The sequence below is a fragment of the Odocoileus virginianus genome, chromosome 4, assembly GCF_023699985.2.
Source record: "Odocoileus virginianus isolate 20LAN1187 ecotype Illinois chromosome 4, Ovbor_1.2, whole genome shotgun sequence".
Lineage (NCBI taxonomy): Eukaryota > Metazoa > Chordata > Mammalia > Artiodactyla > Cervidae > Odocoileus > Odocoileus virginianus.
Genome location: NC_069677.1, coordinates 1617082 through 1631475, shown reverse-complemented (window position 1 = coordinate 1631475; position 14394 = coordinate 1617082). Strand labels below are relative to the sequence as shown.

The following is a 14394-nucleotide window of genomic DNA, read 5'->3' as shown; positions in this document are numbered from 1 at the left end:
GAGTATGCATTCTAGAATGGGAATAAAGTGCTCGCTTCGGCAGCACATATACTAAAATTAGAATGGGAATAAAGAAAATGAAAAACAAAAGGTCAGATAATGATAAGTCATCCGAGTTTGGACCTAAATAACAATAAAGAGCCATGCGAGCTGTGATGGCGGAAGAGCATCCCGGGCATTGGGAAAGGTCACATTAAGAGTTAAAGTACAGGTTTGGTGTGCTTGAGGGACTGAAGGAAGACCAGTGTTGCTGCAGCTTCCCAATGGAGAAAACTTGCAGAAGGGCCTTGTAGGCCTGGGAAAAGAATTTAGAGTTTATTCTGAGTATGAGCAGATATCATTGAAGAGGTTTTTTTAATTAATTATTATTTTAACATCTTTGAAGGGCTTTAAGCAGAGGTACAGTAGGACCTTTTCTTAATATATGAAGACTGAATTACAGGGCGGGAAAAAGGAGACTAGTGAGAGACCGTTATAGTGGTCTGTGTGTGCTCTAATGGCACTTGGTCTTGGGTAGTTGGTGGTACTGGAGATGGCGAAAGGAGATATATTCAGAAATTGGCAAAGCTATGTCTTACCCTATGCATTCTCCTACCTCATCAATAGAAATACACAATATACTTTAGTCACTCAAGATTTCCGAGAAGTCCTGCATTAAAAAAAAAAAAAGTTTACTTACCCCATTTCCCAAGTTTCTTAGACCTGGACTTTTTTTATCTTGAAATACATGTTAATATCCTGAGAAACTTTAGAGACTACTAGTGGATGAATAAAACATGGTTTTCAAAGGTTTATATCCTTTTTTTGCCCCTCTCATCAACCGTCTGTTAATATTCAGTAAGAACTAGTGATCTGGGGAACACACTTTGAGAAACTCTACTTTAGGGTGGGCTTCAAGCCTCTGATCCAACATGAAGTGTTCCTACAGTTGAACCCTTCAAGAGTCTCCTTCTCTTTCATTGTCTTTTTGGAGCACTTCATTGTAAATCTCTCCTTACTAATGAATGGCATTTAGTAGATACAAATTATTTTACACATAGATTATTGTATATGTAAATGTTCTGCTCCACTTCTCTACTTTCCTCTGAAAGCCAATAGTGTCTGTTGCTAGCATACGTTATACACTTAGTTTCTACCACCTTGATTCATTTTTTTCTACTTTACATTTCATGCCTTCCTTTCTATGTTAAATGTCTTTTAGCATCATTTAACATTTGGAAGCACTCCCTTCCCTTAAAGGTGTGCAATAATGATAATAACCATGATGAAGAATGCTAAAATAGACATTTTTCTTCTTTGAAAATCCCCTTACCCTCTCTGCAAGAGCTGTATGGTAATGATGATAATGAAGTTAATGCTAAATTTTCTCTCATGCCCCTACATTTAAGAAGATTTTCTTGATGTTACTAAGAAAGAAATGCAAATGGAAGTTGGCTTCCAAAATATCACACTCCAGTTTTTCTCCTCCCTCAATTTGGGTCTCTCCTTCCTAGTTGGCTTGCCTGGTTCTGCCTTAGCTGTTCAACCCTTAGAAGCTAGAGTTCCTCAGGGCTTAGTCCTTGCACCAGTTCTCTATCCACCTTCCTCCTTTGGCAATCTCATCCTCTTCTGTCTCTACATAGTATCTGTATGCTGACAACACCTACGTTTATTTCTTCAGCTTAGTTCTGTCCCTTGCAACCGAGATAATATAGCCAATACCTTCTTGAATCCCTATTTGAATATCTCATAAGCATCTCAAACCTAACTCATCTAAAGCTGAATTCCTCATCTTCCATTCAGATATACTGCTCCCTTTTTGTTCCCTGTCTTGGTAAATGACATCTCCGTCCTGTAGTTGCTTAGGCCAAAAAGTGTATAGGTTTCTTTCTCTCATATCCCAAATTCAGTCCATCAGCAAATCATGTCACCTTCACCTCAAAACATTATTTTCTAGAATCTGAGCATGTTTAATACTACCACTTCAGGTCTAGGCACCATCACCTTTCTCCTGGATATTTGTATCCCAACTGGTGTCTCCTGCTTTTGTGCTTGTCCCCCTACAGTCTGTTGTAACCTAGCAGTCAGAGTGATGCTCTTAAAATATGTCACCTCTTTGCTTAAAAACCTTCTGTGACTTCCCATTACATACAGAGTAAAAACCCAAGTACATCGAATGATGTCAAGACATAGAAAAAAATGGTTTTCAACCTTAGCACTGTTGATATTTTGGGCCAGATAATTTTTGTGTTGGGGCTGTACTGTGCACTGTAGGGTGTTCATTGGCATCCCTGGCCTCTCCCAGTTGTCAGTTCAGTTCAGTCACTCAGTCATGTCTGACTATTTGCGATCCCATGGACTGCAGCATGCCAGGCCTCCCTGTCCATCACCAACTCCCAGTGTTTACTCAAACTCATGCTCATTGAGTTGGTGATGCCATCTCACCATCTCATCCTCTGTCATCCCCTTCTGCTCCCACCTTCACTCTTTCTCAGCATCAGAGTCTTTTCAAATGAGTCAGTTCTTCACATCAGGTGGCCAGATTATTGGAGTTTCAGCTTCTGCATCAGCCCTTCCAATGAATATTCAGGACTGTTTTCGTTTAGGGTGGCCTGGTTGGATCTCTTTGCAATCCAAGGGATTCTCAAGAGTCTTCTCCAACACCACAGTTCAAAAAGCATCAATTCTTTGGTGCTCAGCTTTCTCTATAGTCCATCTCTCACATCCATACATGACTACTGGAAAAACCATAGCCTTGACTAGACAGACCTTTGTTGGCAAAGTAATGTCTCTGCTTTTTAATATGCTGTCTAGGTTGGTCATAACTTTTCTTCCAAGGAGCAAGCGTCTTTTTATTTCATGGCTGCTGTCACCATCTGCAGTGATTTTGGAGCCCAAGAAAATAAAGTCCGTCACTGTTTCCACTGTTTCCTATCTATTTGCCATAAAGTGATGGGACCAGATGCCATGATCTTAGTTTCCTGACTTTTGAGTTGTAAGCCAACGTTTTCACTCTCTTCTTTTACTTTCATCAAGAGGCTCTTTAGTTCTTCTTCATCTTCTGCCATAAGGGTGGTGTCATCTGCATATCTGAGGTTATTGATATTTCTCCCGGCAATCTTGAGTCTAGCTTGTGCTTCATCCAGCCCAGCGTTTCTCATGATGTACTCTGCATATAAGTTCTAATAAGCAAAAATGGCTCCAGTTACTGCCAGATGTTCACGGGGAGGCAAGTTCACCCTGGATCTAAAACCACTGCTCCAACCCTGATTCCTGTGATACTTCTTCCACCTCATCTCCAGCTACCCTCACCTCACTCATTCCTCCAGCCATTCCACCTTCATGCTATTTCTCCAGTACCCTAAACACTTTCCAGCCTTAGGGACTTTGCACTTGTTTTTTTCTCTGCATGGAATCATGTTCCCTTACATAGCCATATGGCTCACTCCCTCACCTCCTTCCCTTCTTTGCTCAAATGTCTTCCCAGTGAGGCCTCCTTTGACCACCCAATTAATTTAAAACTATCAACACCTGCCTTCCATTTCTTGTACACCATTTCTCTTTCTCCTGCTCTGTCTTTCTGACTTGTTCATTGTCTCTCTTCCCCAGTTAGAATGTAAGCTTCAAGGTGGTAGGTTTCATTTTTTCCTGTTTTGTTCACTGCTATACTCCCAGTATCTAGAGCAGTACTTGACACATGATAATGCTCAAGTAACATTTATTGAATGAATGAAGATAGCAAATGAAGAAAGTCTCTGAAGTAACCGAAATATTAAAAAGATGTTTTTGTCTTATTGATAGCTCAGGAATTGGTCAGTGACTGGTTAGACACCAAACTTAAGCAAGAACTAGCAAGTGATGGGGACAGTGATGCTAAAGACACTGTGTCCAGTGTCCCTCCTGTGCCAGAAGCCAATGGACATTTGAAATATGACAGGTTTGATGGTAAGAACTTACCTGATTGTTCTAAGCTTTAACATCAATGATGGTTCCAAGAAATCTTTTTAATTGTTCTAAATAATAAATAATATGTTATTTGACTTTTCTGTGTTTTGCTTAGTTTTGTAATTGGTTTTAAGTTTTCTTGATTCACTTTAAGTTACTTATCTATATGTCAGTAAATTTGCGGTGATTTTTAAAAATTAAAATATTATATTATTTGTAATTCTTCTTATGCTTGGGCTTCCCTTGTAGCTCAGTTGGTAAAGAATCTGCCTGCAATGCAAGAGACCTGGGTTCAGTTCCTGGGTTGGGAAGATCCCCCGGAAAGGAAATGGCAGCCCACTCCACTATTCTTGCCTGGAGAATCTCATGGACAGAGGAGCCTGGCAGGCTACAGTCCGTGGCATTGCAAGAGTCAGACACGACTTAGTAACTAAACCACCATGATTATAACAGCAATTAATGCTGATTAAGAATGCCTCTTTCCATATATTATTGGATGACCATTTACTTTGATGGCTGTTTCAATGTTTTACCATATTTAAACATTGGCATACCATTTTGTATTTACAAAATGTTTCAAATCTCTTTATAAGGAAGGTTATTACTTGTATACAGAGCTAGTATCATACAAGGTAAATAGCTAACTCGTGAGGATTCCTCAGTTGTACTCCAAGAGTCTAAGATATTTTCTCTAAGCATAAGTGTAGACATAGTGATGGTGGTGGCAGCTCCCCTTGCATGACTCAGGCACCCCTGGTGAACTCATCTTTTAGCATTTCCCTTGTTTAGGACTCCACAGTCATAAAGTCATGAGCTTTTAAAATTAAGGGACTCCTCAGGATCACCTAATCTGATTTACTCTCTTCACCCCCTCAGACAGAGGTTCTTCCAAAGTGTCCCTTACATGGGATAATATAATCTCTGCCTGAACACTTCCAGGATAGAGGGCCTGCACTCTGGGAAGAGCCTATTCAGCTGTTTTGAGGTTCTAATATTCGTAAATTCTCTCTTTTTTAGGAAAAATTAGGATATTATCCTCAACTTTTACCCTTTAGTGTAACAGAAAATATTGATATAATTTTCTCTCTCTCTCAAGAATAGTCTTCTCTTTTTCTGTGGGAGTTGTAATCATATCTGAACCTTCATATAGGTCAGTGTTCCTAGATTAAATAGCACCAGTACTCTCAGAAGTTCTTTATATCACATTGCTTCAGATATACTGATTGCCACTTTTATATATTTTTCTAGTTTAGTGATGTTGTTATTAGAATGAAGCATTTTAGTATGTAGTATTTATTCTAAAGTGTGTCTGAAATTTAAAGAAACTGCTACTTTCTTTCATATGGTGCTAATAGATCTAGTTATATCTTAACTCAGATTTGTTATTACCTTCTAGTACTATACCAGTCCTCACTTATCTTATGCTTGTAGTGTTACTTTTTGGGGGGATCAAAACACTGAATGAAAATATTAACTAGCCATTAAAAAAAAAGTTTATCAAAATTATTAACTAACATGATAATCTCAATAGGTAAAGAAAAAATACTTGGCAAAATCAATTCCTGATTAAAACTCAGCAATCTAGTAATAAAAGGTAAATTCTTCAACCTGAAAAAAGGCATTTATACCCATGACACATACAGAAAACAAATACCAAAATGGCAAACATAAATCTTACTTTATCAAAAATTATATTACTTGTAAATGGATTAAACATTCCAATCAAAAGATGTAGACTGACAGAATGAACTTATAATTATTACCTTACTATATGCTGTTCCAAGAGACACAATCTAGAGTCAAAGACACAAATAGGTTGAAAGTAAAAGGATGGAAAAAGATGTACTATGCAAACAATAACCATAAAGGAGTGACAGTAGCTTACTAATCTCAGAAAAAATAAGCTCAAGATAAAAAAATTGTTACTCAAGACAAGGAAGGGCATTCTGTGGTAATAAAAGGGTCAATCCATCAAGAAAACATAACAAGGATGAACATATATATACCTAGAAATAGAGCCCCAAAGTAAGTGAAGCACAAACTGACAAAATTAAAGGGAAAAATAGATCATTCAGAAATAACACTTGGTGACTTTAGTACCCCATTTTTGATAATGCATAGAATTAAATAGAACATCAGCAATAAAAATATTCAGTATCACTAGGCATTAGGAAAAAGCAAATTAAAATTACAATCAGTAGTAACTATGAAACTATTAAAATGGCTTAATTAAAAAGCTGATCATACCAAGTTTTGGTAGGGATGTGGAGAAACTGGAGCACTCCTACACTGCTGGTAAGAATGAGAAATTGTATAACCACTTTGGAAAATGGTTTGACAATTTCTTAAAAAGTTAAGCATATACTTATCATATGATCCAACTATTCCACTCCTAGGCATTTTCCCAAGAGAAAAGAAAGCATATATTCATACAAAGACTTGTACACGAATGTTCATAACAACTTTATTTGTGACAGGCAAAGTCTGAAAACAATCCAAATGTCTATTCCAGATGAGAAAAATGAATTGATGGTGGTATGTCCATACAGTGGAATACTACTCAGCAGTAAAAAGGGATATACTATTGATACAACAACATGAATGAACCTCAGAATAATTATAGTGAGTTTAAAAAAGCATGACCAAAAAGAATACATAGTATATAATTTAATTGATACCAGATTCTGGAAAACATAAACTAATCTTTTGGCAGAAAGTAGGGCTGGGGTTATCTTTGGGATATGGCAAAGAGCATGGGAAGAACTTAGAGGAAGAGATTGCACATCAGCATGAGGACCCTTTTGTAGCTGACAGATAAATTCATTATTTTGATTGTAATGATGTTTACTGGTATCTATATATGTCAAAACTTACTGTAGACTTTAAATATTTACAAGTCTATTGTATGTTATTTATACCACAGTAAAGCCTTTTTAAAAAGAGCTCTGGAGTCATCAAGGATGTTTAAATCCTTGAAATACAAATGTAAAAGTAGTATCTTTTAAATTTGGCAGTGAGGGAGTTGTTAGTGACTTGGGTGAAGGCAGTTCCTCATGAGCAGAGGTTTTTTCCTCTTAGATGAAGGTAGCTGCTGAGGGTTGTACTCATCCAATTGGCATTATCAGTTACTATTTATTGAACTCACAGCTTTGTATTTTTATTGTACCAGGATTATTTATATAAATATGGAAATTATACTAAAGTTAAATTTAAAAAACTTCTTTTGATTTTCCTTTTTTTTGTTGTTGTTCTGTTTCCCCCAGATTTATGTGGTTATTTGGAGGAAGAAGATGAGAGTACCACTGTTCAAAAATTCATAGACCATCTGCTCCATAAAGACGTGGTGGATTCTGGGATATTGGAAGATCTTGGAATGAATGAAAAGCAAGACAAGAAGTGGCAGAAGGATCCTCGTCTTACGATGGAGATGAGACATAAGCAGGTGGGAGGGAAAAGCAAAATTAAAATGGATAACAGGAAGCAATCTTGGTGTAACACATTTAATAAGCTTAAATAAAGACTTAGGCTTTATTGTGAAAAAGGGTGCCATCTGTGGTTTGGTTAGAAAGAATAAAAATAAAATATAAGAACTTCAGAGGAAAAATAATGCTCATAAACTGAAGATAGGAAACAATTTAAGAAAACCAAAAAGAGGAATAATTGATTTTGACCAGGAGAGTGGTGAGCTAAGCTTTATTAGTTTGGATGTGGTACTTCATATTATAAATATGTAGATTGGGTTTTGCTCAAATTTGATTTTTGAATTGCAATGTGAAGATATTAATATCATGAATATTCTGGTGAATGTTATAATGATAATTCTTTTCTAGATGGTGGAAAAATTTACTCATTTTGTGACTATAATTTGGAAGGGAATTAAATCTAGTTCATCTGTTTTGAATTAGAAAGGCATATGGAAACTTTCTTTTCTCCAAAGGGGATAGTAGGTTATAGGGAAAAGATTCATCTCAACACTTTGTAGAGGAGCTTCAGGAAATCAGAATGGCCAAGTCTTTTCCACATGTCCAGAACTAAGACCAGACTAGAATTAATGTCTGTATATGTGTATGCTGTCTTTTTGTAATACTGAATTTCTGATTACTTTAAACCATAAGTTATGCTGAAGCAGCACTAAGGATGTTAGAGAAACTGGGGTAGAAGTATGAGCTTGGTTTGAATTTATGATGAAAGATGGGGAAATGGCTCATTAAGAGCCATTAGCTAGAAGTCTTATCACAAACAGAGAATAAGATAAGGGTAAAGTTAAGTGAAACAGGAAGGAAAGGACCACTGTTTAATTCATAGCTTGTAAGCCTCTAAAGAATTAATGAATTTGAAAAAAAAAATGATTGTGCTTATTCAGAAATGTCTGTGAAGTTCGTGATTTTGATTTCCAAATATGATCCAGAATCACTGATAAATTTAAATAAAGGTAGAATTGAATAAAAGGTCATGTTTCTGAAGTCAGTAAATCACTGTTCTAGCCTTTACAAAGTAGCCTATCAAAAATACCCTTATCCTTTCTTAAATTATAATTAGCATTATAATTTAGACAGAGCCTAAATAAATAACAGTAATGTATACCTTGGAAGATCTTTCGGATAGGAAATCATTACTAAACAAGAATCCAGAACTTGGCATGCAACCCATTCGATTTCAATTTTTTCATGGTGCAAATAATTCCCAAATTGTCTGGGGTCGTCTTTCCTGACTTCATTTAAAACTTTGTCTTTGCCATTACCCAGTAAACAAATGAACTTCGCCTCTTTTTCTGATAAACAGTGGGGTTCTGGGCCAGCATGTTTCAAAGTAGTTGTATTCTGAACTTCAAAATGTGTTCTTAGGTTTTGCATATCCCTTTCTACTTGAAAGGCTGCATCTCAACCTTGATGTATTCTCTTGAAGGTAAAAGAAAATCGCTTAAGACGTGAGAAAGAGCTGGAGCGCCAGAGAATTGAAAAGACCCTGAAAAAATCGGCCTTCTTAGAGGCTCAGTATCTGGTGCAAGAAGAGAAGAAAAGGAAGGCTCTAGAGGCCAAGAAAGAGGAGGAGGAGATTCAAAGGGAGATGGTAAAGCTGCGGAGGGAGATAATTGAGAGGCGACTTACAGTGGAAGAAGCATGGAAAATGTAAGCCAGCTGTGATAAGCAGCGTGAAGTTTTTTTGTTTAAGCAGTCATTTTGTAAGTACTCTAAAGTTCTTTAAAATGTACCAACAATGCAATAACAAAACACAAAAGAGAAATCAACAAGTTAGCTATTTTTATTTTTCCATGTTTCTTCCTGGTCTTGGTTCCTTTGGGTACTTAATTGAAACCATAAAATACATTTAATTTGTCTTTCTGCTTGTTGTAATTACCACATTGCCTAGAGTCCTAAGGTGTGTATTTTACTCCATTGAGTTTCTATACCATAATTTATGTAATGACCTCCACTCCTCATACAGGTAAGCATTTCAGCTAATTTCAGATTTTTCACCAGTATATAGTTCAGTGAGCATCCTTAAGTGTAGAGTGTTTTCATTCTTTTGAATTATGTTCTTAGGTGTGTAATTACTGAGTTAAATGGTATATACTTTTATGACTCTTGAAACATTGCCAAATTCATTTCCCATTGGGTTGTACTTATTAACATGATTGCTGGCAGTGGGTTGCACTCAGCATTGGGGGAGGTCATCACTTTTCAGTATTTTTACACTTCTAAGAGGTATCCTGTTGGTTAGTTTGCATCTGTTTGTGTACCTGAATGTTTTTAAGGTTGAAAATGTTTCCTTATGCACATTTACTAATTTTGCCTCATTTTGTTGTGAATTGCCTCAGTGTCCCATCTTCGGATAATCATACAGAGTCCCCATGGCCTTACTGCCACTGATAAAGAAAAAAATATCTGACAAAAGAGGAAAATCAAAATAGTCCTCACAGGATATAGTACTGCTGTGTATCTTCAGGCAGAGAATAGCTTCATAAATGAAATCTCTAACATATTTATTCTGAGAAACAGCACTGATGCATAAACTGCAGAAGCCTAAGGACAACGTGCCCGAAGCGCTTGAATACTCAAACTGAGAGGCCAGGAATACCTATTAGATAATCCCTTCCACCCCCATCTGCCTATGCAACATTCCCCCCTGTGTTCCTGATTGCTCTCATCCCACCCAATTTAAAACAGCTCAGCAATGGATGTGCGTTTCATTCTTTCAAGTGCCAGGCTCAGGCCTCCTCCAGATGCCATTCCTTTTAGAAAGCAATCACCAGTGTTTTAGTGAGTTCTTGCTAAGGTCAACCTTGCTCTTCAGATTCCTCTCAAGCCCTGACAAATCTAGGCTGACCTAAAATAAATTGTGAAAACAATTTGTATTTGATGGTAGGCAGAAGTTCTGCTCACAGTGGGCACTCCACAGACGTTCACTCACCAGACATTTCTCTTAAAAGTTAGAAGCTTATCCACGGATATAGTGAGACAGGGAACATGCAGTCCTTCTAGGTGGACAAACTGATTTAAACGTTCCAGAAAGCAATTTGGCAATAAACTATAAGAGTCATGAAAAATGTTATTATCACTTGACCTGGAAATTCCAGTCCTAGGAAAACTACCCTAAGTAAATAATCAGAAATCCAAATATTTATACACAAAGATAGTGAAAATAACATTATTTATAGTATTAAATATTGGAGAAATAAATACTAGTTGTACAATGAAATAGCACTGACTTATTATCAGTGTTTTTTTCTCGGTAGAAATATGTAAGTGAACGTGCTGACCACTACACTACGGAGATGTTGCCTGGGTAGAAATATGGTTGTCCTTTATACCTCTCCAATTTTTCACAGCGAGCAGATACTGCTTTCATAACAGATACATATTTTGATGTTACTTTTAAAAATTAGATCCCTGGTATTAGTATTAGAACTGTATTTCTTTTAATGCCCACTGTGATCTGCCTGTAACTATCTAATATAACACTGTTATGGCATTAGTAAGTTGGGAAAGTCAGTAAAATGTTATTGTTGGTAGGGCTTTCTAATTTATTTGTAAAGTAGCCTAAATCTGTTCCATTGAATAGTTTCAAAAGTGTCTTCTCTAAGAGGTTTATTAATTACAAAGGGAAAAATAGCAACTTTACACTGGAAAAGCTACCTTAACCAAGTGATGGTTCATGTCCCCAGTAATAAGATATAACTGTGTGCTCCCATAGGATATATGATAATTAATGAATAAATATCTTTAGATTATTCTGGCATCCCTCTCTCAATTTGAGTTTCCACAACTGTAAAGTGAAATTCAGAGAGACTAGGTGAATCTCCAGAGTTTTCACAGCTGGTTTGTGGCAGAGCCTATGAATCCTGTTTCCTGGCAGATGCTCTCTCTACTACATCACTGATAAAATGTATACCTTATACACTTACACATACCTGTACAGTTTAATACACTCCAGTAAGAAGGCAATGGTTAAGAGCTGGCTTGGATTGGTGAGGGTAAAGGGGTTACCTGAAAGAGAAAGAAAAGATAGGTGGGTGAGCAAGAGAGAACCAGAAATTTGAGCAACAAAGTTACTAAGAGATTCTTGTTAACTTCCCTGAAGTCCTTTTCTTCTTTGTTATTATGTTCTATTTTTTCTCTTTTCAGCTATTTTTAAATTAATATAAATTCCATTCTCTCCTTATTCAGTAACACCTGATTCTTTCGTTATTTTTCTTCCTAGAAACCTTGTAAAAGCCTTATGATAAAAATTTCACTCCTTTCTTACCTGAGGGTCCTATTTAATCTCCTCTTGTGAGAAGAGAGAGAACTCATGTCTATATCAGAGGATAGCTAATGGTTGTTATCTCTCAAATTTTGATCAAGGTATTATTCAATGTTAAACTCAATGAAAATACTTTACTAAAATATCCATAAGGTTTTCTACTTTGCAGAATACATTATAACAATGTTATTTCTTTTAACTGTATTTTATAAAAGAATAAACTAACTCATAAAACTCACTCTGTAATTTTAGGCCCAGATCTAAAATTCCCTACCTTCTGATAGAAAATTCAGTGTTCATTCCACTGTGATAGATTCTAATTAAGTCTATTGTTCATACTTGTAATTTTTAATTGTTGTTAATAGAGAGAAGAAGAAGCAAGAAAATTCTCCAAAAATTCCAGAGAAAGGCATGTTTCAAAGTGTTCCTATTCTTCTGGATGAAGAAAAAATGGCAAAAGAAAGAAAGAAGAAGCTGAGAGAGTTATTAATACAAACTTTCAAGGAAAATCACCAGGTAGGAATTGTAACATCTCTTTTTTCAGCATTCTGCAGCATAAATGACAAAGGGCTCCATCAGAGATGTGACAGTGTAACTCTAAGCCCAACTGGGCCTTGTTACAAATACCAGAACTGTCCACACCGTTTGCTCTGTGCTACCCACTGACTTAGTACATAAGGGAGCATTTCGATCTCTTATTCAGGGGCTATTCTTACATAATCTATGTGATCCTGAGAAATTGGGGTATGAATTTGGGATGTCTTTTTTGGAGTAGTGTGTAAGTACTAATGTAGATCTCTGGCAGTTTGCAAGCATAGCTTCCACTTTGACAGTCTTATAGACCACTATGTTCTGTTTTTATTCAGAAGAATTATTCAGAAAGTTACTTGCCTTTTGGTAGCTCAGAAACTAAACAGTAGTATATTGGTGCTTCTGCTTTTAATGGCATGCGTTTTATTTTGCTCTTCTATCACTTTCTTTAGCTCCACTTTTTGTAAAATTAACTGGCCAATTTTTTATTGACTACTTCGCATCCTCCCCAAGCTATTTAGACAGAAATATTTTTCAGTGAAGTAGGATCAAAGGCAATATAAATTTGGGGCTTACAATGTTTCAGGTAAAAAGAATTCCTTGGAACATTTTTAAATGAGGTCTGATGAGAAAAGACAAATACCTATGTTTTATGTCTCCAACAACAGCCACCCCACAGCCTTGGGTATTGATGAAATTCAGTGAAAGTTAATGGAATGAATGTACAAATGAATGGATTTAACAAGTGAAAAGAATGTCAGGAAGAGATTGCAGGAGCTTGATAAATGTTGTTTAGTTGCTAAGTCATGTCTGACCTTGTGGACTGTAGCCCGCCAGGCTCCTCTGTCCATGGGATTGCCCAGGCAAGAATACTGGATTGGGTTGCCATTTCCTTCTCCAGGGGTTATTCTCTATCCAGGGATTGAACCTGCGTCTCCTGCTTAGCAGGCAGATTCTTTATTACTGAGTCACTTGGAAGCCCTAGGATAGACTAAAAAGGCCCTAGAAATCAATAACAGGCATTTGGATATGACATGGATAACTAAGATATGAGGGGGAAAATAGAGTAGTCAAAGTAATTCTTTAAAAAAAATAGCTAGACATGTTTGATGGCAGAATTTTGGACTGTCAGGCAAGAAGTCATAACTATTCAAACATAGAACAACAAGAGTTTGGCCAGAGTTTTGGCTTTAGGAATAGGTAGAGAAAAGCATGGTAGGAGGAGGTATTAAGAGTTAGGATTAACATTTTGGGAAAGATTGGCAAAGACTGTTCGATGCTGTGTCCTCCATGAGACGAATGGAGTTAATATGTCCTCCTGCAGTAACAGTTCAGATTTCTGAAAGCAAATTGGAAAGCAACTAAGTGTAGAGGGGGCTATCTTGAGAGAACATAAGGGCAAAGGGCCATGCTTTGTTCCAGCCAGTGAGAGATAGATAAGATGTGTGTTTCCCATAAGATTATTTTTTAATTTTATCCACGTCCAACTATGCAAGAAGTGATACAGTGCATCCATTGGTATTCACAGGGGGTTTGGTCCGGGATCCCAAGTATGTACCAAAATCTATAGATGCTCTAATCCCTTGTACAAAATAATGTGGTATTAGCCTATAATCTTAGAGAAGGAAATGGCAACCCACTCCAGTGTTCTTGCCTGGAGAATCCCAGGGACGGGGGAGCCTGGTGGGCTGCCCTCTGTGGGGTCGCACAGAGTGGGACACGACTGAAGTGACTTAGCAGCAGCAGCATATACGCAATTCACATACTCCTGTGTGCTTTAAATCATCTCTGGATTACTTAGAACACCTATGTAAAAAATAAACAGAAACCTGAAGTAAGTAGGGTCCAGGAGACCAGCAGGGGGAGCTTTCATGCCCTGTGACAATAGCAGAGCCCAAAGAAGATAATTATTTGCTGGCAAGAACTGAGCCAATGAAAAGCCATGAACTCTGCTTACTATTGGGGTTTGATCCCTGGGTCAGAAAGATCCCCTGGAGAAGAGAAAGACTACTCATTCCAGTATTCTTGCTTGGGAAATCCCATGAACAGAGGAGCCTGGTGGGCTATAGTCCATAGGGTCGTACAGAGTCAGACACAGCTGAATGACTAACACTTTCACTTTGACTGCTTACTACAGCCCTCCCAACATAATCTTCCCCCCTGTAAGAGTTCTTCTCCCCTTGCTATGAAAGAACT

At 37.1% G+C, this 14394-nt stretch overlaps 1 protein-coding gene across 15 annotated transcripts in view; it reads left to right on the top strand.

Annotated features, from left to right (window-relative positions):
• Positions 1-14394, top strand: part of CCDC191 (coiled-coil domain containing 191) — a 115597-nt gene that overhangs the window by 8990 nt on the left and 92213 nt on the right. For 9 of the 15 annotated variants that reach the window (XM_070465946.1, XM_070465957.1, XM_070465952.1 and 6 more), the window contains exons 4-8: positions 3781-3924; positions 4174-4350; positions 7188-7366; positions 8830-9053; positions 12033-12183. In XM_070465946.1, coding sequence (XP_070322047.1) covers positions 3781-3924; positions 4174-4350; positions 7188-7366; positions 8830-9053; positions 12033-12183 — 875 coding nt within the window. Of the gene's footprint in view, positions 1-3780; positions 3925-4173; positions 4351-4378; positions 5519-5541; positions 6547-7187; positions 7367-8829; positions 9054-12032; positions 12184-14394 lie in introns of those variants that run through there. The other 6 variants (XM_070465947.1, XM_070465950.1, XM_020879671.2 and 3 more) reach the window with 6 other exon arrangements.